At 41.1% G+C, this 25,587-nt stretch overlaps 2 protein-coding genes across 8 annotated transcripts in view; both read left to right on the top strand.

Moving 5' to 3' along the window:
* LOC110498977 (cGMP-dependent protein kinase 1) overlaps positions 1 to 16,596 on the top strand; it is a 169,035-nt gene extending 152,439 nt beyond the window's left edge. For 2 of the 7 annotated variants that reach the window (XM_021575733.2, XM_021575735.2), the window contains 9 exons: positions 622 to 696; positions 10,543 to 10,657; positions 12,244 to 12,383; positions 14,330 to 14,419; positions 14,525 to 14,666; positions 14,796 to 14,959; positions 15,142 to 15,327; positions 15,454 to 15,520; positions 15,655 to 16,032. In XM_021575733.2, coding sequence (XP_021431408.1) covers positions 622 to 696; positions 10,543 to 10,657; positions 12,244 to 12,383; positions 14,330 to 14,419; positions 14,525 to 14,666; positions 14,796 to 14,959; positions 15,142 to 15,327; positions 15,454 to 15,520; positions 15,655 to 15,753 — 1,078 coding nt within the window. In that variant the 3' untranslated portion in view covers positions 15,754 to 16,032. Of the gene's footprint in view, positions 1 to 621; positions 697 to 9,672; positions 10,658 to 12,243; positions 12,384 to 14,329; positions 14,420 to 14,524; positions 14,667 to 14,795; positions 14,960 to 15,141; positions 15,328 to 15,453; positions 15,521 to 15,654 lie in introns of those variants that run through there. The other 5 variants (XM_021575734.2, XM_021575732.2, XM_021575730.2 and 2 more) reach the window with 4 other exon arrangements.
* Positions 16,597 to 20,279: 3,683 nt separating this feature from the next.
* LOC110498976 (dickkopf-related protein 1-like) lies at positions 20,280 to 22,476 on the top strand. The gene is made up of 4 exons (XM_021575729.2): positions 20,280 to 21,058; positions 21,244 to 21,385; positions 21,606 to 21,749; positions 21,863 to 22,476. Exons 1-4 carry the CDS (start codon positions 20,849 to 20,851, stop codon positions 22,114 to 22,116), a joined length of 750 nt encoding a protein of 249 aa, XP_021431404.1. The 5' UTR covers positions 20,280 to 20,848; the 3' UTR covers positions 22,117 to 22,476.
* Positions 22,477 to 25,587: the final 3,111 nt, after the last annotated feature.

The following is a 25,587-nucleotide window of genomic DNA, read 5'->3' as shown; positions in this document are numbered from 1 at the left end:
TTTTTGGTCATAGGAAATTATGGCAGAGACATTATGTACAAAAAAACGTTAAGATCAGCGATAAAAACAACATAAAATAGCAGAATTGGTCAGCAGTCTGTAAGACGGCTGCTATCCATTGCAGCGCCATCTTAGACTCGATCCATAGTCTCATAATAATTACAATCTAGGCTGTAGAGTCTTTTCTCAGATTATAATCAACATTTTAGCTGATGGGGAGGGAAAGCACCATTCAAGAACAGTATCTTCTCAGTCGTGATAGTTTTTTCTTTTACATTTTCAACTGAACGTATGGTGTGATTCATTTGAAACCGAAATGGAAGCCACCCTAACGTAATGCTCTTGATTTGCACTGGTCTCACAGCACAAGGCTGAATGATGTTTACTGATTCTTAAACATTGTCTCAACATCATCGTGTTAATGTTAACTCACTCTACTCAAGGCACTTTTCCTAGATAGATTTTTGTGACAGTTGTTTTAGGTGATTTGCTGCCCTCCTATGTCCTGTGCATTAACAATACTGAACTCAATGGTGATCTGTGACAATAACAGCATATGTGACCTGGTGTTCAAGGTATTGAGCAAGTTAATGATTAGTGTTACTCTGTGATCTCTCGCAGCTCATTTAAACACTTGATTGGGGGCCTGGAAGATGTTTCAAACAAAGGCTATGAGGATGCAGGGGCCAAAGCCAAGTAAGTATCTTACTCTTTATACTCTTTATAAAGTACTGTACAACTCAAATGCATAACTGAATTTTGTTATGAACTATATCACTCCTTTGTATTGATGTATGCATCACACATGTAGTCGTGCACACACATGCACGCATGCGTGCACACACCTCAATTGCTCTAAACACTCCTTACACCTCTCTCAAAGTACATGAATGCACACACACACACACACACACACACGCACACGCACACACACACACACACGCACACACACACACAAATGTTTCAAACACACCTCATTACAGTAGTACCAAACTACCCCTGCTTTCCTCCACACACACTCCACCCCTCATTAACGCTGAACACCACTAGCCATTGCAAAACCTGTTTTTTCATGTTTTTTTTTTCTTGATTGTTGTGGATATATTCTGCTTGATGAGGTTCTAGTCTATGCATAAAATTAATTAGTGTCTCATTTGATCTGCTCATTTGATCTCAGCTGCACCGGCTTTCAGGAAAGAGAAACTTTATCCAACCCAATGGCTTTGTTACATATTGAATCCTACCCTAGTCCCCACCACAATTACTGAGCTCTGGGGTTTAGAATGCTTTCATGATTTACTGATTGGTGGGAATATGAGGAATGTGAATAATCCATCTGATAATAGTAATTCAGTTTTAGTTATTCTTCTTCAGTTTACATATTTAATTATAAAATACACATTGGTTTGTATTTCACTGACCTTAGAGCATATTTACAATTGTGGAATAAAACACCTCGTAGCTGGTTAGTAAGTAGGATCCTAATACATACTGATCTTGAAAACTGATCCTTGTACCAGCACATATGTGACTCACCACCTGGATTCAGTCTTATGTAACAACATTTGTAATTGTGTTTTTTACATTGGAAAAAGGTAGAGACTCAGAGCTACAAAATGGTATATCATACACTGCATTTTAGGAACAATGGGAAAGTAATTCTGCTTTGAAAGTTGATAAACTTATATACTCACTTTTGAGAAAATGGCCTTTGAATGATTTGGTATCTAGTGAAGAGCTCTTATTTGTCTACACCCATTCAGCATCATTCACACCCTCTTAAGCTTTAGCCCCACCCTGTTTCGCTCTCGGAGCGCACACTTGACGCTCTGGCCGATGATTTGTTTACCTCTGGATAACATGAAAACAGCCTAACCAGCTCTGCTGGCAACAATTTCATTACGCTTTTTTTGCAGACGTTTACTGACACTGGCCATATTCAACGGGTGTTGTACACACGTCACGTAACGTTCGCTAACGAGCCAGCCAGCTAATGTTAGTTAGTTAAACAACAATGAACGGTGCCAACAATGCCACAGTGCTGGTAGCTAACCAACCAGGTTTGATGTTAGCTAGCTAACATTAGGCTCTAACTAGAAAAGCAAATGGCTCTGGTAAACATATAATAATCTCAGTTTAGCTTGAAATGAAACCACTTTCTGTCAAAATTAGAAATGGGTAATATCTGAAAATGTAGCTAGCTAATGGACTATCTTACCTGTATACATCATCATGCATGATGGACGTTTCTCCCTGTCAGGAATGTCATACCACGGTTGCCCTTAATTTGAAGATGTAATCTCTTTAGCTATAATGCTCTAATTCCTCTGATTTCAAAACTTGATCCTCCAGAAAGTGGAGAGCAACACTTATGCAGCTCCACAGCACAATACATTGTTTTAAAGCCACATTCATCAGGATTACCAACACAGACTGACAAGCTCAAATAGACAGAAGCCATCTATATGGCAGACCAATCTGAACTCCTCCCTCGGCATGTCCAGCCCACTCATTATCTCAGCCAATCATGGCTAGTGGGAAGGTTGCTCACTTTTTCTGTGGCTTAACCAAGGCTCGTAATTTAACCATTTTATTCATATTTACAGATGGCATACAAGTTTGCTATTAAGGCACATGAAAGTTCAAATGTTTGAGAAGGCATTTCTGTCAAAAAAATGCATTTTAATAAAGAAAATGACTTGCGACATACGCTAGTTTCCTGAATCGGGTCACATATTATTCGCATAATGGAGTTTGTAAACATTCCACTGTCTGGTTTTTGCTGCTGAAGTATAGTACCAGTCAAAAGCTTGGACACACCTACTCATTCAAGGGTTTTTCATTATTTTTACTATTTTCTACATACATAGAATAATAGAGAAGACATCAAAACTATGAATTAACACATATGGAATCATGTAGTAACCAAAAAGGTGTTCAACAAATCAAAATATATTTTATATTTGAAATTCTTCAAATATGAGGACCTTTTTGGTGAGGACCTGCCTTACAACAGTCCTACAAGCCCTCAGTCCAGCCTCTCTCAGCCTATTGCGGACAGTCTGAGCACTGATGGAGGGATTGTGCGTTCCTGGAGTAACTCGGGCAGTTGTTGTTGCCATCCTGTACCTGTCCCACAGGTGCGATGTTCGGATGTACCAATCCTGTGCAGGTGTTGTTACACGTGGTCTGCCACTGCGAGGATGATCAGCTGTCCGTGCTGTCTCCCTATGGCACTGTCTTAGGCATCGCACAGTACGGACATTGCAATTTATTACCCTGACCACATCTGCAGTCCTCATGCCTCCTTGCAGCATGCCTAAGGCACGTTCACGCATATGAGCAGGGACCCTGGCCATCTTTCTTTTGGTGTTTTTCAGAGTCAGTAGAAAGGCCTCTTAGTGTCCTAACTGTGACCTTAAATTGCCTTTAGTGTCTTAACGACCGTTCCACAGGTGCATGTTCATTGGTTTATGGTTCGTTGAACAAGCATGGGAAACAGTGTTTAAACCCTTTGCAATGAAGATCTGTGAAGTTATTATTATTTTTTATTTAATTGTCTTTGAAAGACAGGGTCTTGAGTGTGTGTGTGTGTGTGTGTGTGTGTTTGCCCGCGTGTGTGTCAGGCAGCATATTTAATTTGACTAAATCTGTAATGTGGATGTACTGTAGATCCTAGTGTATTGTATCACATGCCTTATTCCTCTGCCATCTTCTGCATAACATCACAACAGGATTCATTATGAATGTACAATTCATTTGTATTGTAGGCTAAAGCACTCTCTGTATTGCCTTTCTACTGTCATTTGAAAATGTTGCAAGAGCCCCCTCTAATGTTTAGTGATCCTTACTACAGGAAATGCTTCATTGATGTTTGAGCCTGTTCACAGTCACACATGGACAACTCTTGAATTGAGATATATTTTTATTGACAATGAAACAGGCCATAGACTAGTAACTAAGGAGATATATCAATGTGCTTACCCCTCAATATCCTTTTGTGATCCCTCTATCACTAGCAACTGTTGTTGTCATGGTATAGTAACAACAGTCACTTTTACCTTTGTGTGCATCTTGATGCACAATGTATTCACTATAGAGACAGACAGGCCTCTCATGCCTTCATCAGTCCTCTTGCATATCAATGGGCTGGAGTATAGAGAGCACGTAATTCACGGTTCGGTTGGGTCAATGAAATATACAAAACTCACAATAAGCTTTGTGCGTTGATCTTGTGGTTTCCACTTGTGTATGATTGACTTTTCAAGGATAGAGACCAGACTCTATTTGTGTCCTTGGGGTCTACTGACTTTCATTAGTTACTAAGAGACCTGTAGTTGTTAAAATGGGCTTTGTGTTGTTTCTGGGAAAACAAACTCTATTTGAGGTTTTCTGATTTATGAGGAGCACGAAAAAACGCCTAAAAATAAAGCCTTATCTGAAGGAAACAACAGGAGAGGAAATCTATAATTTCCTCGTTTTGGGGTCTGGAGTTACAATTTGCAGTCGTGGTAGCAAGCGCTTCCCATGTTAAATAAGTGCAGTTCTCAATGATGTATTATGCTGTCTTGGTAACATTGACATCTACAGTAGAAACATGAATATGTCAACAAACTGATGTCAAGCTGCGGGTTGACAGATGTTCCTTGTTGAGTAATACACTCACTCCTACTCCAGCTCCAGCAATCCCATCAGTCAGCCCGCAGATCAGAATCCAGCCCGCAGATCAAGCCAGAAGGGCTTACTCTATGCAAAGGGAAGACTATATCCCCCACCATGGGGACACAATGTGCCCAGAGGCTGAAACTGTACAGTATCTTACACCCCAAGGGTCTCTCACACCAAAGCTGGCACCACAAGGGGGACTGGGAGGGCTGTAAGGACTTGGGTTCAGGCTGGTATCCCCTGCCCCACTACCTGCCTCCTCCGTGCCCCTAGGGTTCCCTATGTTCCCTGGCTGTAGGCTACTGTGCCTTCTCCCTGGTCTCCTTTCTTATTTTTCTGCCTACCTCGGCGAAACAGGGCCGATGTTTATAAACCTTAGAGGGTGGGAGAACTCCGGGCCAGCTGTTACAGCTAGGTCCCTGTAAACACATGTTTTTTTTTCGGTGGAAGACAGTCGGTAGAAAAAAAGTTTCCATCTAGAACCTTAAAGGTTCGGCTATCCCCGTAGGAGAACCCTTTGAAGAACCCTTTTTGGTTGCAGGTAGAACCCTTTTGGGTTTTACATGGACCTCAAAGGGTAATACATTGAACAAAAAAGGGTTATCCTATGGGGACAGCCGAAGAACCATTTTGGAATGATTTTTTCTAAATCTGATGTCACACAAAGCAATCTGGATGCAATTGATGTTGCTTGAAACAAAGTTGCATCTGGGTTGCTTCGCGTGTCACCCTCACAAAAATGCCTGCAACCTAGTTGTATTGGACCGCAAGAGATACAAATCTATCCTATTTCCTGCAACTGACTGAATGCAATGTCCAATCAATGAGCAGAAGAAAGTTGACATGACTCGTCATATCGTTCTGTAGTCATGTCAACACAGCTGTCAGTGCTGATATAAACTGTGACAGACGAGACATGGGAAACATAAATCAAAAATTCTAGACATCATGTCTAGTCATGGTTTATGTACATGGTCTGGCATTTTATAAGTGAACCCAGACCTTTCGCTGTACAGTTCCAACTGAAATGGTCCAACATGAACTGCACTAGCTAGCTAACTTATCTCGTTGCTAGCATGGGAAACTAACGCTAACCAGCTAGCTTAAGAAAAAAAAGAAATTCAAATAGGCAACGTTTTGGCTAGCTAGCTAAATTGTACATCCAGCATTTTGTCTATATCAATACTGTTACAATTACCAACCGGTTTGATAAACAAATTATTTATAAAACTATGATGTGATGTATGACAGGATTGGATGTTGCATGCAATTTCAATTGTGTTTGAATTGCTTCATGTATCAGCAAATTTGCGTGAGATGATGTCATTTTCAATTTGCATTTGTAACAGAAATTTAGTCCAAATTGCTTCGTGTGACACAGTCTTAATAGTGCAGGGCAGCCAGACCAGAAACGTTGACCTTGCAGTTTCCACTTGTGTGTGATTGACTTCTCAAGGATAGAGAGTTCTTAAACTCCTTTCAGTCTCCCTGTTTTGTTGTGGAGATGTGTCCTACTGTCTCTTGATTTTCATGAGCCTAATTAAACTTTTCATTATGTTTTCTTATTTCATAATTACATTCTTTAAGAGAGCGGTACAATTGTCTTCAAAAAAGTATCTGTAATGTTATTGGTAAATCCAATGGGTTTGTGACCTGTTGACTGCTGAAAGACTATATTGAGAGACACTTAGGCAAGAGGAGTTTATTTTTGTGTTTGGCCTTTAGTTCTAGCCTAGGCAGTTTCTCTTTGACAGCTCAAGAATAGTACCAGTGCATTCACAAGGTTAATTATGCTTTGGAACAATGACAGGAAACCACATATTGTAAATGCTGCACTTCCAAATAAGGAATAGGCAACTTTAAATGGATATAGTGTGGCCTCTCATTAGGCTGAATATTATGTGTCGCTCATACTTTTGCATAAAAGTTAGCATTTGGCCCATTTTGGAGGATCAACAGAATTTATATTGCAAAACAATTAGACAAAAAATGTGCAATGCATGATTTGTCCGAGATGTTAGGTTTTAGATACTCCTACAATGACCGTGTTCAACCTAAAAGACAACCATACTTGAATGTTATCCCGGTTCTTGTGGACATGAGTTATGGGAAGCGAGCTCTCCCACAGATCACCAGTTGCCATTACTGCCATATGACTGGCAGGGAACAAAGATGAGATTGATGGCAGGTCAGCGCTGTAGTAAAGCATTTATGTTTGACTGTTAGACCTCGTGCTTCGCTCTGAGAATGGAACCAGGAACCAGAAGCATCCCAAGGCCATGACATTTACGGCTACACGATCACAACAGAACTGCACATATATGGAGCTGTATTAGCTGTACAGTAGTCATTTAATGGTGGCAAAGCTGCAACATGTAACTTTTTGGTGACCCAACCAAATTCACATAGAAATATGAGCTATAGATCTGTCCTTCCCATTGAAAGCAAGTCTAAGAAGCGGTAGATCTTCTATGTGGGCTATTCCTATGCTTCCCGTTCGTAAGTTTTGTTTTTGCGTCGTTGACTTTCAGTTTTGTACACCAGCTTCAAACAGCTGAAAATACAATATTTTTTGGTAAGGAAAATATATTTCACAGTGGTTTAGATGGTACAGTCTCTAGTCTAGACTATTCGTGCTTTGTTTTGTCACATAAACTGACATTAAAACTATTAGAACTTTAGCAAATCAGGGAATGGCGGAGCGATTTCCGCATAGTGCAGCTTTAATATGAGTTTAATAGAAAATTGGGCAAATGAAATTGAAGGTACAATTACGAGTACATGGTTCGAGTCAAATAGTTTAAGATCATCAGAAGTTCACAGCATCAAAGGATAGACGATTAAAATATAAGATGCAAGGTAGCCTAAATGAAGGAAACACAATGAGACAAGGATAACACCAAGTTGAACTGACCTAGGCTTGACTTGTCAGGTCTTCAGGTCAAGGGGACATAATCGTGTCAAATTGCTGCATTGTGCATTAACACCTGGTAGCCCACTTCTATCGGGATATTTTTTGGTTATCTCTGCCCCTGTGGTGGCTGTATTGTGAAACAGGTGGGGGGTCAAACCCCTATGGGTCGGTCTTAGTTGTGCATTGACCCCTGAGGTGAGCGGCCTCATCCAGCCCCAGGTTGGGACTTAGCAGATATTTTGACAGCTGCCACGGCAGCAATAGTGCAGATATTGGAAGTAGTCATGTCAGAATGGAGGAATGTGACTGTTTTGCCGTGAGTACGCTTTTCAGCAGCAGCTCTGGTATTTTGAGGGGCCGGGGGCGTAGCCGAGAGAAATTTGATCGGATGGTAAGGATTTTTTTTCAACCCAAATGTTTTATATAAGTGTGTCTCATAACAGGACATTGTGTAGCTATAGTATCCATTATCCATACGGTGCAATGTTGTGGTTTGAAGACACATATTTTCTAGTACTTTTCTAGCCTACAATGCCTACAAGCATTGTAGGCTACATGGCGTTGTGTATAGGCTTGTACACTTACATAAGAAAGTCACTTGACATAAGTCAGTAGGCTACTAATGCCTCACATGGGCTGTGAAACAAAATACATAAGGTTTAAGTGTCTAGAACTCGATCTGATTTTTACATTCACAGTCCTGCTTCATGAGAAGGTCACTGTTAACCTAAACGTCCTAAATGCTTCTCAGAGTCATGGGCTACCTACCCTAGGACAAACGAATGGGATTGAAGAATGACCTAGTGGAAAATCACCACACCGCTGAGGCCTCTGACAGTCTGGTCTACTGGAGGCATCATTCAGCATAGCTTCTGTCAGCAGCTCACCAATTACATCATGTGACACCCCATCCGTAAACTTTTTCCTCTTAAGGCCTCGAGAGAGTTGATTGGTTTGGAAATGGACTCCACGACAAGTCCGAGGGCCACAAATGAGGGGGTGGGGGAGATGTGTGTTTAAGCCGTTACTATAGAATCAGAAAACAAAAACACTAGGCTATACACTCAACAATTACGAATAGGACACATTAGAACTGTAAAAAAATGCAATTTACATGAGTTGAGCATTTATATAGACATTGACTAGATCTTTGGTCTTGTAAAAGTTTATTATTATTGTGTGGCATTTAGTAAAGTCTTTACACCCGTCTACACAGTCATAGTTGAGAGTAGACCTATAAACCCTGAACCTATGGTTCGTCCTAATACGTAGGACTTCAACGGTGGGCCACCAGACTTCAGTCCGATGGGGGATCAGCTGATGTGCGTTTGGTAATGTGACTTTGTGACTTTGGCCTCAGTCAAGGCTTAGTCGATGCGGTTCTTTGCTCCCTGACAGTCCCCCATAATGGTCCTCTCTGATTGGCTGGTGTCAGTTTCTACGCACTGCCAGAAAGCATTAAGGTGACACCTATATCCATGGATAACAATAAGTTTGTTACAGACGTGGCTAGTAGCAACACCCCTCTCCCCGTCTTTGGGGACTCACGTCCCACCAGCATAGTGTGATGCAGTGGGGTAAGATCTGTGATAAAGAGGGTGTGCTGTGAGTTCGTACTACTAAAATGACATGGGTGCTTCCTGTTTTGTTCACCTCAAACTCACATTGAAGATGGCCGATAATTCTCAGCATATGGGACAGATGATGCAGACACTCAGTTACATGTCCCAACACAGATGCTGGGGGATCACTCAGTAGCTCAGATGTCTGGGAAACAACCTGATAGCCTTGTTCACAGGATATTTTCAGGCCTGCTTATCTGTCAGATTTTCCATACAACCATACAGGATTATTATATTCACTCATTCACCAATTAGCTGAATTGAATACCATCCTTCATGGCTGTAGTTAACAGGGAATCAGTAAAATGACACTCTCCACTTCAGCTCAGTGAGGGACCAAATCCTGTCCATAATGGTTCTTTAATATGGAGGTGTGATCTGCATTCCAAGTTTTATAAGCGAGGTGTAAGGCCTTGCAGATGATGGGAGGCTCAGTTTGGCAGTATGGCAGGGGTGTGAGAGCTATGCTAACTGGGTGAACCTCAAGCAATGTCCAAATGCTATTAATACCAGTGGGATCAGCCAGGCAGTATTTGTAGTCACTGGTACTTGGAGGCGAGTACACTTGGCTTTTTGTTTTGACACGGACACCCACCTTAGTCGCTGTCCTGCAGTCTGGATTCAAGGCTTTAGTCTCTCCCTACCTTGTGGTCTAAGTGGACGTACTGTAAAGTTCATTCATTGGCTGTCTGCAGAGTTGTTTCAGTGTTGGATTGATCTTTCTTGGATTGAACTTTTAGAAGGTTACCTCTACCTGAACGCCTGTTTATTTTCTATGTTTTGTTTGCAAAAACTCTGGGTGGTTTCTTCAAAGCAAGGATTTCTACCTTGAGGGTTGTAATTGCTGGACTCGGAACTCAACACACCCAGAGGACTCTGAGAAAGCGTACTTGGACTGCGATACAACGCAGACACAATCTGAAGATCTGGCTAATTCACCAATCTTCCACACCCAGATAACACTATATTCGAATCCTCGAAATGTGAACTGGAAATGGCGCCTTAACTCCACTTTCGAGAAAGAACTCTTACAGATGCTGTGTAGAAAGTGTTGGTGAGGCAACAGATCAACAACTGTGTCTTGCAAGGCACATACTTCCGTTCTATTGACCATATTATTGACTATTATCAGAGGGCTCCAATTGATTGATTGTTTTTCACTACTTGGTCAGACCACGGTGTGGACAAGATGCGTGAGTTGATCTTACCTATCCCAGTGCGGAAAGAGAGGGAGCGCCAGAACAGTCTCCCGGCTCCCTCCCCGTCATTGTCATTACTTATCACCTCCTACTCCATCCAGACTTCTAAGAAGTTTCCCTTTTTCCACTTCAAAAAATGTAGATACGAAGCGGAAAATGCCTTCTTCTGCAACCTGAAGCTGGTGGACTTCAACATCATTGACACGTTGGGGGTCGGAGGCTTCGGACGTGTGGAGCTGGTAGGATGTTTAAATAAAGTATGTACTGTTTGTCTGTATGTACTTATATGTTGATAACGTCTTTCTCTCTTTTGTACACTGTTTCCCTCCCAGTCCCAATGTCTTGGCACACTGTATCAACTGGGTAGACTGAATAGTCAAGGTTGCCCATGGATGACAACGTCAGTTTTTCCATGGTGGTACACGATTACTGTAGTCGGGTGATTTCATTCTCTAGGGAAGGTCATTAGATGCAGACATCGTTGAATACCTTTTTTTTGGAGCTCTACATTTCCAGACAGTTCTCGAGACACATTGTCCTATTTCATTATAAACCATTGGAAGGGAATAAAGAGCAAAGATACGTTGAACTTAATTGGGAGATAAAGGACAGGGAGGATCAGTGGTCTTCTTGTCCTGTAACGGAGCGGTCTCAGGTCAGGTAGCAAGAATGTCTTTGGGCTATTTGAAGTCACTTTCCACTATGAGGGGCAGAAGAGGTAATGGAGCCCTGCCATGTGACCCACAGTGTTACATAGCATAGGAGTTCTCTGAAACTTTCCAACTTCAGTCTGCTTGTAGTACAGGCCTAATAGAATTGTGAGATTAACTGCATCAAATCTAGGCCAAGACTTCAAGTATATCTAGTTGTAACGTTGATTGATTTATAATTACACACAAAACACACACATTATTTATATTTTGAATTAATATAATATAATATAAAAAACACTTTTGACTCATTGTACAGGTAACTGCCAAAATAAAGGAAACACCAACATAAAGCACTGTGCCACCATGAGCTGCCAGAACACCCCCTTATGCTCATTTGAATCCCCTCTACAAAGTCACTGAGATATCTTCTTTTAGCCATAGTATCCAAAATAATGGGCAACTGGCCATTTTTATGCATGACCCTAAGCAAGATGGGATGTTCATTGCTTAATTAACTCAGGAACCACATCTGTGTGGAAGCACCTGCCTTCAATATAATTTGTATCCCTCATTTACTCAAAAGTGTTTCCTTTATTTTGGCAGCTATCTGTATATTGCAATGCACAATTTGAATTGTATCAATAAAAATGAATATACACGTAAACTGAGACATAAAAAGACTCGAAAGCATGTAAACAGATAGGCAGAGCAAGTGAGGGTTGATCAAGTGAGTGCTAGAATGGAGCAATGCGGACCAGTGGGTCTCAGGGTTGCGGCAAAGGAAAAGCCCAGCAGCTCGGCCTAAAGAGGAATCCCCTGCCCTGTGCTATTTTCGGCACTGCGGCATCCTCAGTAGAAACGAGTGGCCTTTCGCCTGTCTCCAGTCATCGTGTTCACTGTAGTGCAATCCATTGCAAGACATCCCGGGGATCAAATGACCCCGGAAATGTAGGTGCTCCCTGACATAGGCAATGTGAAGAATGTCTGCTCCCAGTCAAACTATTTTCAGGTCCTCTGGAGTTACGAATAGACCCATGACTCATCTGCTATTACTGGGTCCCAGAACAAGTGTTAAAAATGGCTCAACTACGACTTGATCTGCACAGCCAGGACATGTTTACATCTTCACTTTTAGTGGTCGTTGACCTTGAGGTGCTCTATATCTTTTGTCTTTCGTCTGTGTCCTGCAGGTGCAGCTGAAAAGCGATGAGATCAAAACTTTTGCGATGAAGATCCTGAAGAAGAGGCACATCGTGGACACTCGGCAACAGGAGCACATCCGCTCCGAGAAGCAGATCATGCAGGAGGCCCACTCAGACTTCATCGTCAGGTAGCTACATACAGTGCCTTCAGAAAGTATTCACACCCCTTGACTTTGTCCACATTTGCTTGTGTTACAGCCTGAATTAAAAATAGATTAGATTGAGATTTTGTGTCACTTGCCTACACATAATACATCATGTCAAAGTGGAATTATGTTTTTAGATTTTTTTACAAATTGCCTTGAGTATGTTATGGAAAGCCTAAATAATGTTCAGGAGAAAAGAAGTCACATAATAAGTTGCATGGACTCACTGTGTGTGCAATTATAGTGTTTAACGTGATTTTTGAATGACAACATAATCTCTGTACCCCACACATACATCTGTACAGTTCCTCAATCGAGGAGTGTATTTCAAAGACAGATTCAACCACAAAGATCAGGGAGGTTTTTCGCATGGTGGTGACTGCATGATGTTGTAGGTATGCTTGTCGTCGGCAGGGATTCAAGTTTTTTAGGGAAGAAAATAAAACAGTATAAAGCTAAGCACAGACAAGATCCTCGAGGAAAACTTATTTCAGTCTGCTTTCCACAAGACCCTGGGAGACAAATTCACCTTCCGCAGGACAATAACCTAAAACGTGCTGAATACAACAGGTGTAGACTTTACTGTGAAATGCTTACTCACATGCCCTTTCCCAACAATACAGACTTAAAAAAGTATGACAAATGTATACAAATTTGCAAATAAGAAAAACTAAAGGCAATAGTAACACAAAAAAATTATGATAGCAAGGCTATATTCAAGGAGTACCGGTACCGAGTCAATGTACAGGGGTACGAGGTAGTTGAGGTAATACAGTATAAATGTGTACTGTAAGTAGGGGTAAAAGTGACTAGGCAATCAGGATAGATAATGTGTGTGTGTGTGTGTCAGTGTAGTATGTGTGTGTGTGTCAGTGTAGTATGTGTGAGTAGAGTCCAGTGTAGTATGTGTGAGTAGAGTCCAGTGAGTGTACATGGAGCCAGTGCAAAAAAATAGCATCAATGTAAATAGTCTGGGTAACCATTTCATTAGCTTTTTTCAGCAGTCTTATGGCTTTGGGGTATAACTGTCCAGGAGCCTTCTGGTCCCAGACTTGGCGCTCCGGTACCGCTGGCCATGCAGAAGCAGAGAGAACAGTCTATGACTTGGGTGGCTGGAGTCTTTTACAATTTGTAGGACCTTTCTCTGACACCACCTGGTATAGAGGTCTAGGATGGCAGGGAGCTTGCCCCCAGTGATGCACTGGGCCGTACGCATTACCCTCTGTAGCGCCTCTGTAGTTGCCATACCAAGCGGTGATGCAGCCATTCAAGCTTACAATGGTGAAACTGTAGAACTTTTTGAGGATCTGAGGGCTCATGCCAAATCTTTTCAGCCTCCGGAGGGGGAAGAGGCATTGTCATACCCTCTTCATGACTGTGTTGGTGTGTTTGGACCATGACAGGTCCTTAGTGATGTGGACACAGAGGGAACTTGAAGCTCTCGACCCGCTCCACTACATCCCTGTCGATGTGAATGTTAAATAGAATCATGTGTAAATATTGTACACTCCAGGGGTGCGAAGCTCTTAGAGACTTACCCAGAAATACTCACAGCTGTAATCTCTGCCAAAGGTGATTCTAACATGTATTGACTCAGGGGTTTGAATACTTATGTAAATTAGCTATTTCTGTATTTCATGTTCAATACATTTGCAAAAATGTTCACTTTATAATTATGGGGTATTGTGTGTAGAAAAAGGTATTCAGGCTGTAACAAAAAAACATGGAATAAGTCAAGGGGTATGAATACTTTCTGAAGGTATGCATACTTTTGGAAGGCACTGTATATGTAGAGATGTCAGATACTCGCTAGATGTAGAGATATCTCCGCCAGGTGCCTCTACTGACATCTCTTCCGATAGACTACTTCGTTATCCTCAAGAAAAGGACGCAATTTACAGTTGACATGTTCTCGATGTGCGTTTCAGGCTATATAGGACATTCAAAGATGCCAAGTATCTTTACATGTTGATGGAGGCTTGCCTTGGGGGAGAGCTCTGGACCATACTTAGGGACAGGTATGGGGAAATGCATCTCTCAACCAATTCACTTTCAAATGACACCATGTTGCCTTGCTTTCCCCTCTGCCTTCATCATTCTAAATGTTGTCTTCCACATTGCAGAGGTTCATTTGAAGACTCCACCACACGGTTCTACACAGCCTGCGTGGTGGAGGCCTTCGCTTACCTGCATTCCAAAGGGATCATCTACCGAGATCTCAAACCCGAGAACCTCATCCTGGATCACAGAGGCTATGCCAAGCTGGTGAGTGGACAGAGACCTGAGGACACCTTCACACCTGCAGTATCATAATATGGCTCAAGACCCACGGCAACTGCTGGAAAGGGTGTTCGGTCAATGAGATCTCATTGGCGCACTCCTGTCTCTTCACAGGTGGACTTTGGCTTTGCCAAGAAGATTGGGTTTGGGAAAAAGACATGGACTTTCTGCGGGACCCCGGAGTACGTGGCACCTGAGATCATCCTGAACAAGGGGCATGACATCTCCGCTGACTACTGGTCATTGGGAATCCTCATGTACGAACTCCTGACTGGAAGGTGAGGGAGGATGTTTGTGGATATGGCTGTAGGAGATTTTATTGTATATCCAATAGAATAAGTGACTGGGATCAGAAGGAATGCCTGCTCTGTCTCTCATACCTGCAACCCCACCCACATCTAGATGTAGGGTTAAAGTACCACATATTTGTTTTAAATGAATGCTCCTGCTTCTTCTTCAGCCCACCATTCTCAGGGCCAGATCCAATGAAGACATACAATATAATTCTGAGAGGAATCGACATGATTGAATTTCCAAAGAAGATTACCAAAAATGCTGCCAATTTGATTAAGAAACTATGCAGGGACAATCCTTCGGAAAGACTTGGAAACTTGAAAAATGGAGTCAAAGATATCCAAAAGCACAAGTAAGTCCATTAAGTACTTTACCCTGCCTGGCTAATGGCCATGATTGCACTTTAGACCGAGAAAAAAAACAACAGCAAAGATTTTTAAAAACAACAGAGTTATCTGTTTCTCTCTTTGAAACTCAGATGGTTTGAAGGCTTTAACTGGGAAGGGTTGAGGAAAGGAACCCTGACTCCTCCAATCATCCCTGAAGTAAGTAAAAAGATGTGTTGGTTTCATGTTAAAATGATGCATCTGAAGACCATGCCAGTGTTAGCATGACTTCCTTTATTAAAACCATTACCATTACCATTGCAATTAATCCAGCCCCTCCTCTTCTCTATCAGGTCTCGTCTTCAACTGACACAAGCAACTTTGACAGTTTCCCAGAGGACAACGATGACCCTCCTCCAGATGACATGTCTGGCTGGGATACAGATTTTTAACACCACCCTCCATGTTGTAGTAGCCTCTCCAGTAGCGCCCTAGTCTTGCCTCATAATTGACTTTTCTGGGGATGCCTTTCAAGGGTTTGGCAGCAGAGAACAGAGAGACAGACAGGTGATGATGCTGTGAATGGACAGTGACAGTGAATGGGGCAGTCGTACCGCTTTGGGTCACCAAGATGCCTTCACCAATGTTGCTCCACTCTCCTCCGAGGTGGCATTGGGACTAATGTTTTAGAACAACAAAAGTCTCTCACCATCATCGTCAACCATGCCACCCCCACTGGATCCCCTCATGGAGAGGTTTTTGATTTATTCTTGTCACACATTTGTATATTTAGGTTTATGTATTTGTTGTGGCTGTTAGCACTTACAATACCAGTGTTTTCAGTGATTACTTGTGATACTGAGTGGGTTGGGACTGAGAGGGAGAGATTCCTGCTCACTGTTGTAGCATTTATGGACCACAATTCCAACGGGGGGGTTGACTCTTTTAAACACTTGTCATCAATAATCAAAATGTTATTTTTTACAAGTTCCTTTGTATCATATTATACATTTGGATGTTACACATGATTACAACACATAAAGATGATATATTGTCTATTATGCATACTGTATTCCATTGGGAAAAAAACACACACACACGCCACTTTCAATTACACACATGTAATTACACTATTTATAAGCGCAAAGTTGTTTGGTTGATAAAAACTACTTGGGCCTTCCCTTCACCGTTCAAATATTTTCTAAAGCCCAACAGTGTTAAGAAATTGCAAGGACATATTGGAATTTTCTATTTATTAACATTTAGTTATTTATTAAAGGTCACATGCAGCCGTTTTTTACAATCTCAATATCAAATCATTTCTGGGTAACAATTACCTTACTCTGGTTGTTTTAAATTAAAATTGTAAAAAAAAAAAAATAAATAGCAAATTAGCAAAGCTCATATTCTCAAGCAAGAACTTCAGCTAGGACTGTCTGGGAGTGGTCTGAGTGGGGAGGGGAAAACTGAAAACTAGCTCATATTGGGAGAGAGACCAATAAGACAGTTACAAACCTATTAACTAAATTACCACCTAGTGATGTCACCAGGCATGCCAAAACTCCATCCCACTTGAACAGGCTGAAATTTCAGTAGATATTTTCAAACAGCTCTTACACTAAAAGGGCATTACCGTCATTTTCACAATTTCACTGTATTATTAAACCTAATAGTGCGGAAATATATATTTTAAAAAGGGGGTGGGGGGTGGGGGGGGGGGGATTCTACTAAGCTATATGGAATTGTTTTAAGAAGGTCACACCAAGGATCATTTAGCTATTTGATTTAGAATTTTAAGACCCCTTGCAGTATATAAAAATATAGAATCATTGATTAAACATGTTATTTGGCCTTACTGCTATTAGCCCATTACAAACGCATTGAATAACAGATTCACTACAGGAACAACAGATAGCCCGCCCCCAACAAATAAATTCTAAAGGAAGTTTGTTCTGAAGTGTCTATCCTATAACTGAGAGATACAATAATTATTCTTTAAACATGTATTTAACCCCATATTTTTGGCACTAAACAGTCTACATAAACACAGTACTTCCATTATTATTATTTATTATTTTTTACTGGTACCAGGGACCTTCAAACAAGTCTTGTGATTCCTGTGGGCATCCTCGAGAGTCTCATATTTCCATAGAGGGGTTATAATAGTTTGTAGGCCAAACCATTCGGACCCTACAGACGATTTTGTGAGCAGACCGATTTTTGGGATGTCTCATGGTTTGACAAACATAGCTCTAGCTCTGTGACCTTTCAGCAGATGAGTGCGACATATGCGTCTCAAGCCACATGATGAAGCAGATGAGGTGGATTGAGACGCATCCGATGCAAAAAAAGAAAAACCCAGATATCTCTAGTTTAAACATGACAGATTTTTTAATGGGGATTTTTGAATTATGCTAATTCGATTTCCCCGGGGGCTCGGAGATTGACCTTCGGGAGTGCAAAGGAAGGATCCAACAATTGAGTGGGGAAACAGCAAAGAACAGATTATACCACTAGAGGGCAAACTGGTACTTGTACAAAAACAGGCTTACCAGAGAGGGACACAGCAGGGGTTTTGTCTAGAAGGGACACAGCTTTTGTCAAAATGTACTTTTCGTTGTAGGTTTAGCAGAACTTACTCAGCATGTTAGGATAATTAACATAGCAGGTTAGGAGAATTAGGTTGAAGTTAAGAAAAGGGTTAGCTAAAAGGCTAAATAAATCTACTTTTGATGTCAACTTGACAAAAGCTGTATCCCATGTAAATGATGTCAATACACTGACAATTTAAAGGGATGCAGCAAGTGGACTTTGATACATGTCTAAATACAATCAGTCTGTCATACAGAGATTATTCTGCTATTCACATGATTAATTTCCCATCAAAATGGACCTTGGAACATTAGAATTTCTAAATGAAAGGCAAGATGGCTGCTATTCTACAGGCCTCACATATATTACCATAATTTCTAACTTTTATATTGCGCTTGAAAACAAATTAATATTATTTATTTTAGGACCAGAAGTAAATATTTCTGTACATCAATATTTAGTGCTGATTAAAAAAAATATATATATGTATAAATAGGTTATACTTTTATTATTTAATTTGAATATTTGGGATATGTTTTGTCAAATTAAATCTCGACATATTTTCTCAAGCTTGAATGATCTTTTCATGTTATCACCATCATCCACTGAATTACTGAAGTCGCTCACCCCAGTTCTGAACATCATTACATCGCTTTTGGCATTATTGAAAGTGCCTTAAAATCGATGGCGTCCAAAAGATATCTTCAATATTTGTTTTAATGCTGCATGACAAGATCAAACAACTTAACCGGTCGTCATTACTTGGCTTGCTGCTTTTTTTATGGTCCATCTATTTATATGCCGTTTTCTTACAATAAAATGTAACTTTCAATCAATATGAAAGATGATGCTCCTCATTTCATTTGGTGAAGCTGTTCTCTGGTTACTTACTCCCCGATCTGTGCTGGTATTTTGTACTGGGTCGGTCACTACAAGGCAGCTTATTTGATAGAATTACATGTTCAATACACTGTTATTACTTATTTTGATAACCACTCTGACCACAGGAGGGAGCTTTCAGAACACCTGACCCTCCAGGCGAAAGATTACCTTATCTAACTAAACTATAAAGTACATTTTCTGCCCGTTTATTATTTAAGTCGAACACAAACGGATTGTGTGTTTGTTTAACACTTTAGGGACATGGGCTAACTAGTGAGGGTCTATTGTAGCATGAATGGATTAGGCCGCAACCAGGTATTTCAAAACAGACCTGGCATCCTACCAAATTAATTTGCTGAGTAACCGAAAAAAGTCTGTTAAAACCCGCTAAAAGCCGAGCAAACGGACTGTTTGTAAAAACGCCATAGCTGCCGGAGTCTGATTAAGACATGGGGGTTCAGGACTGTTTGATCTGTCCTCATCAAAGGGGCCTTCACACAAGCTTCATTTTACACCACTGTAGGCTTTGGATGTACAATTAAAACAAAGCCTAAAGACCAACGAATCGGGATGAATGCTGCCAATTGACGTTAAATGAAGTGTATTGAACGTTTGTCTTGTGGTGGCCTATTAAAGCCTAACTAACCTTTGTCAACAACATCAAAGCCATTTATTTCAGAGGCTTTGCCTAGGCTATTTGGCAAACATGCACTTTGAAACGGTTAAATCGTATTTTGTTCCTGAATACTACACTCAATTATCTAGTTCGGTTATTTAGGCTATGGTTAAGATTTGAAAAATATTTTAATCACTTTAAAATACAACTTTAATATATGTTTGTATTTTATTCAATCATGATATAAGTCCCTATAGTTTTTGAAAGATGTTGTTTTGGGATATTGCAAATATTTTTCTAATCCACTATTCCTAATTTAAGAGCAGGCTAGTTTTAAAAACTGGACAGGCTTTCTTTCATAACCCGATATCAAGCAACAGTTTTTACAATTCTCTATACAGATGTATTGAAACTTAATTATCATACCACAATGTTGGAATTTGCACAATAGGCTACATCATCACGAGAGGTGCTGTAGGGGTAATTATGCTGACAACAGCTTTATCTGAGGGGAAGGGAATATGGCTACTTCTGTGTCTAATTGTTTTACAGGCTACATAAGAAATTCAGAGAGACCGATGTGAAAGAGAGACTGATGTGAATCATTTATCGCGGGGTGCCAACCAACCCATATTTATAAGTAATTCAGTAAACTTTTCATTCTCCACGATTTGCATATTCCCCTTTGATCCCCGCCACTTTTTTTTCAAATCAAGTGCATTTCAAAGTTCTTCCATTACAATTACGGATCAAATGCCGCTAATGGGGAGTAAATGTCTTTAATGATCACCCATTAGAAAACCACGGGGCGCCTGGGGTCAGCAAGAGCAACTATTTGCAGAGGCATTTGATGACCTCTGATAGACCTCCGTTATAAAAAGGTATAAACATTTATTAACAGTAGGCTTACAACGAAAAACTACTCAATATACACAATGTAGCCCCCATTATGTTCATCATCTCGAAATACCGATTTAAGTGCAACCAGTGACACCTTTCTGGGATAAAATAGGCTGCAAATGTCCAGTGTTATCAATAAATGTGACCAGATGCTGATAACGTGCAACAAAATATGAGTCAAATGAAAGACTGTAGCTGCATAAGGGTAACGTGTCCATTAGAGGAAAAATGTGTCGGTGTGTCATCTCGTGACGAGTCAGTGACAGTCATTGTACACAAACATTCTTGACATGTTTTGGAATAGGATTCCCGGCCAATGGGTACTTGCTGTGGGATGCATCGTGATTTGAGCCCTTTGAAATGTCATCCACCCCTTTGTTACACATGGCTGGGGGCGGGATGCAAACAACTCGGTATGTATAAATCTTGCATCAGGAATCCTAGGATTACAGTGGTAGTTTACTCCTCCTACTAGTACACCTATCTGCCCTCGAGTTGTAGGCTACTATTGCATCTTGGAATTGGTACCATTTGTACATACAACAACCATTTCTACAATGGCAATGATGCTGCCATTCGGTTGTTCCGCTGTCTTTTACATGCTGGTCGGATACTTTGATTCTGCATGCGCTGGATCCGTGCTTCTCAACTCAAATGCCATCAAGAACATTCCTTTATTGGCGGGTCTGAGTCACCCGATAAGCGCGAGCCCAGACGACTTTTCATTTGACAGCGGGGCCCAAAATATGGCAATTGATACCATACAGGTAAGCCCAGCATCAATTTGTCATAAAAGTTTACTATTTTATATTGATCAAAGTAGGCTATACACTGTGTTGAAATTGGAGGTTTAAAAATGGACCATAGATTCCCTCCGTTAAAATGAACAGTAAATTGGATACTATTCTAAAAGTTAAATGCATACATGAATCATCTACCTCTCTTCTTTCAGTCTTTGAGTTGCTCCACAGACGAGGAGTGCGGTGACCATGGTTTATGCTTTGTGTCCCGAGGCGCATGTCTCCCGTGCAAGAGGCGCAGGAAGCGCTGTATCCGGGACACGATGTGCTGCCCGGGCAACCAGTGCAGCAATGGTGAGTAGCCTACAAGTCACAGCTCTTTCATGTTAAATTACACCGTCAAATCTGTTCAATAGAGCCTCAGAAGATGTGTCTGAAGCCACTCCTCGCTGCTTTGAACTTTTGAAGAGAAGTGTAGTCAGTTGAATGTAAGCAATTCAACACACTTGTTGAAAGGACTTAGTGTAATTTCAAGCACATCATCTCATGTTTGAACTTTTTGTTACCTTCCTAGGTGTGTGTTTACCCAGCGATCCTGACATGGTTCAGCACATCCGAACGGAGGACACAGTGCCACCCAGCAATACACAGGAGAAAAACTCTACAGTGGTACTGAACTCCAAGTTGCCCACGCAAGATCTTTCACAAACCCCAAAAGGTATGTAAACAAATCAGTTATGATGTTTACCGTGGCGAATGGACTCCGGGTGATATATGTCTTGTTATACACCAAGCCAACAATATGCTCATGTAGTTTACTTATTTGTTCAGGTCTGGAAGGAAAGCGCTGCCTGAGGTCTTCGGATTGCACAGAGGGACTTTGCTGCGCCCGTCACTTCTGGTCCAAGATCTGCAAGCCAGTGTTGAAAGATGGTCAGGTCTGCACCAAACACCAAAGGAAAGGCACACACGGTTTGGAGATATTTCAACGGTGTGACTGTGGAGACGGCTTGTCCTGCAGAACACAGGGAGGGGAGCACAACGGCAAGGCAACTCGAAGTCTGCACACTTGCCAAAGACATTGAATCAGCGGGAATCCGTGGGTTTCGGTAGCCTTTCAGAAAGTCTGGCTGGAGGACTGATGTGATTTCTGACAAGACCCGTTTTGTTTTGGTCTTCTGATTTTTGTCACTCAAAAATAGCAGAGTAGTTGTGATTGTTTCTCTATGGAACTTGAGATATATGATTGTTACGGTAAATTACTGTATTGTACATAACTTATAGATAATGGCACTTAATTATTTTTGGTCACAACAACTATTCGAGGAGAAGGTGCTCTCTCTATGCTGTTATCACATCATTGTAAATGTATTAACACTGTGATTTATACAACTTTATATAGATTCTGATATAAATTTATATTTTTATTTGAAATAAAGAGTGTTAAAATATTTAACTGTCTTATGAGATAATTTGCACAATATTGCATCAAATCAAATGTATCTATAAAGCCCTTTTTGCATCAGCCAATGTCACAAAGTGCCATAGAGAAACCTAGAGAGGAACCAGGCTCTGAGGGGTGGCCAGTCCTCTTCTGGCTGTGCCGGGTGGAGATTATAACAGTACATGGTCAAGATGGATGTTTGCAATTGCATGCAATCATTTCCTCGTTTAGTGACCTACCTAGTGAAAGTGGAATTTAAATGATGCAGTCAAAGGATTGATGTTGGCTGTTCCATTAGTCTGACCAATTCCAAAACATGACCTACTGCAAGGTACATGACGCAAGGTATACACCACATTTATAACTATCGATGCATATTGCTACAGTTCTAAAACACTACTTATTATGGAAATAATGTATTCGGCTATATGGGAATCACTGTGATTACGTTCCTTTATTTTACAAATCCCAACATCAAACATCTACCACTGTAGTGAGCTGTATAATTTGATGTACACTAGAACCCGCCCCGTTGCTACTCCTGCCTTCCATGTGGCTGTTTTAGAGAGTGACTTCTAGGGAAGGTTGAGGTGAGAGGCTCACCACACTCCCTTTGGCCTGGTCATCTTGAGCAGAAGAACCGTATGTCCTAACTAACAAATGTATGCTTGGTTCTAAACTCCCAGCTTAGTCAGATAGCCGAGTGAACTCTGATGTTGAACTCTGAGCTTGCCGGGAGGTATGAGTGATGTGTGGTGATAGTGTCGTCATGCCTGTCCCAGACCACACGTGTACCGTGGGTACAAGCTTTGCCTGATGCTAGAACAAATGAATTACATTTTAAAGAGGCATTGCATCAACATACTTCAGCATTCCCATTACATAGTACACAAAACATCCATCCCTGTCAAGTATTTGTTGATTCAGTATGAAGCATTCAACTTTCTTTGTGTTCCCCCACCTTATAGGTAACGAGGAACTGCAGAGTTAAAGTATTTACTTCAAGGTGTCAAGCGTGACAAAGCAGAGGGGTAGGCATTTCAAAGCACAGGCTATACAGTTTGCAATTGTCCTCTTCCCATACATGTGCATCAGCTAGCACTAGAGAGGCTTCCTCTTGCTTTTTGTCGAGACCATCAACGGTGGTGGGGAAGACCTAAAACATCGGTGGATGGAATCTCATGTAGCACAATGGTGAGGAGAAAACTCTAAATGACCCACTAGACATACAGTATAACAGCTAATTCTTTGAGGGAAAGAGTTGGCATCTTTAGAGTTTCAAAACAAGGGCCTTGCTATTTGATATAAATGTCTAAAGGAAAAGGGAACCCTTTTTAGTACATATTGCTGGTATACACTCATAACGAATCTGCAAACATTCAGCGTGAATCCTCTTTTGCAGTGCAATACAATAAAATCGCAATTTGCCTCTACTCAACAGTGTGAAAGTTTGCACACTACCTCAAATACCCCCTCACGAAGAGTAGTTAAGTAACTGGAGGTTTGCAAACAAACAGAGTTAGAAAAACACCAAAACGTTTACGTGAAATGGGCATTGTGTTTGGTAAAGTATGTACTTTTAAACTCACACCCTCAAACCTGTGTTTCTCCTTGACCTGGATGTTGAGGACAAGACGTGGTTCTATATACTGTGTGTGTTTTTTTTAATGGGATTGTGAGTTGATCTGCTAAAATGTAAATGTAGGCTTTCTAAAGAACAAACAAAATCAGAACACGACACAAACCTGTTGATAGTGATATTAGATCTGTGATCACACACACCACACACACACACACACACACACACACACACACACACACACACACACACACACACACACACACACACACACACACACACACACACACACACACACACACACACACACACACACACACACACACACAAGCGACTGTAATGCAAATCATTAAACATCTACAGTATGAAACCTAAAGATAACCATCAGCATAGTCCACTTGCTCACCTAGAACCTTTCTTCTTGATGGAGCCTTTGGCGTGTTCATCGACTGTATTAACATTCAACTGCAACCCACATCTCTTTAATGGAGTTGAAGAGTTCAAGTGCACAAAGTCCCAGTCTCTCATGACTTCATTTGGTTGCACCCAAAGCAGGTGTAACATATGTAGATGTTATGGGTAGGGGTTACTCTATTACCATACCTATTACTGAATGAGGATGTTGCTAGGCTATTCTTTTCCAAGAACGTACTCACCTGTAAGCAATATAAGTGTATGGAATATAAACTACTGTATGAATAAGGACATCACCACAGATCTCTTTCATTTAAACGATGAAGATCATAACTGGTGAGGCGAGGAAGGGAGATTGTCGCCCCACAACCTGTGGATACACTGCCATCTTTGGCCCTCTGATGTCGGCATCAAAGGACTGAAGATGTTGATTTGATGGGAAAACAGGATGCACAGATGATAAGTAATTAAAACTGCACTTCCGCCTCCCCACTGCCCATTAGTGGCGTGACAATAAATATGTTCTCCGTCCTGTGAACAGGAATAATTCAGGGGATTTAACCTTATTGGATATAACGTGTGTGTGCCACACAACAACTTCCTGTTGATATGGCTGAATGGGATGTACCAATTAATGTGCCCTGATGCAAATGAACTGTGGTGACTCATTAGGGATAACCTGTGACGATTTTGCACTTCCATGAGATGGCACTTGTGCGAGAACAATATTTCCGCTGTTAGACTTCAAAAAGACAAGCAATATGTCAGATGTTATTAAGTACGATAAAAAAGCATGGCGTTGACTCTTTTACAATAAGTGCATAACCATTTTAACATAACATCCTGGTCATTTTGTTTTTGGTTCAGTGATATAGCAAAAGTAGTTTACAGCATTAACATAGATGACCCGGTACTAGCAGCTGTGTATTTTTTACTAGCAGCCTGACTGCCACGTTTGAAAATGACAGACGTGAAGATCCAACAGGAATGATGTCCGGCGTCACACACAAGGGCTCACAGAGGAACAGGCGTCTGAAGAGCAGACGGCTGTCTGCGGGGTCAGCACACAAACAGGCAGGAACAGTCAAACAGTTTTACTGTTGTGGGTTTACCCAAAGG

The sequence above is a fragment of the Oncorhynchus mykiss genome, chromosome 20 (assembly GCF_013265735.2).
Source record: "Oncorhynchus mykiss isolate Arlee chromosome 20, USDA_OmykA_1.1, whole genome shotgun sequence".
Classification (NCBI taxonomy): domain Eukaryota; kingdom Metazoa; phylum Chordata; class Actinopteri; order Salmoniformes; family Salmonidae; genus Oncorhynchus; species Oncorhynchus mykiss.
This window is presented reverse-complemented; position numbering and strand designations above follow the sequence as displayed.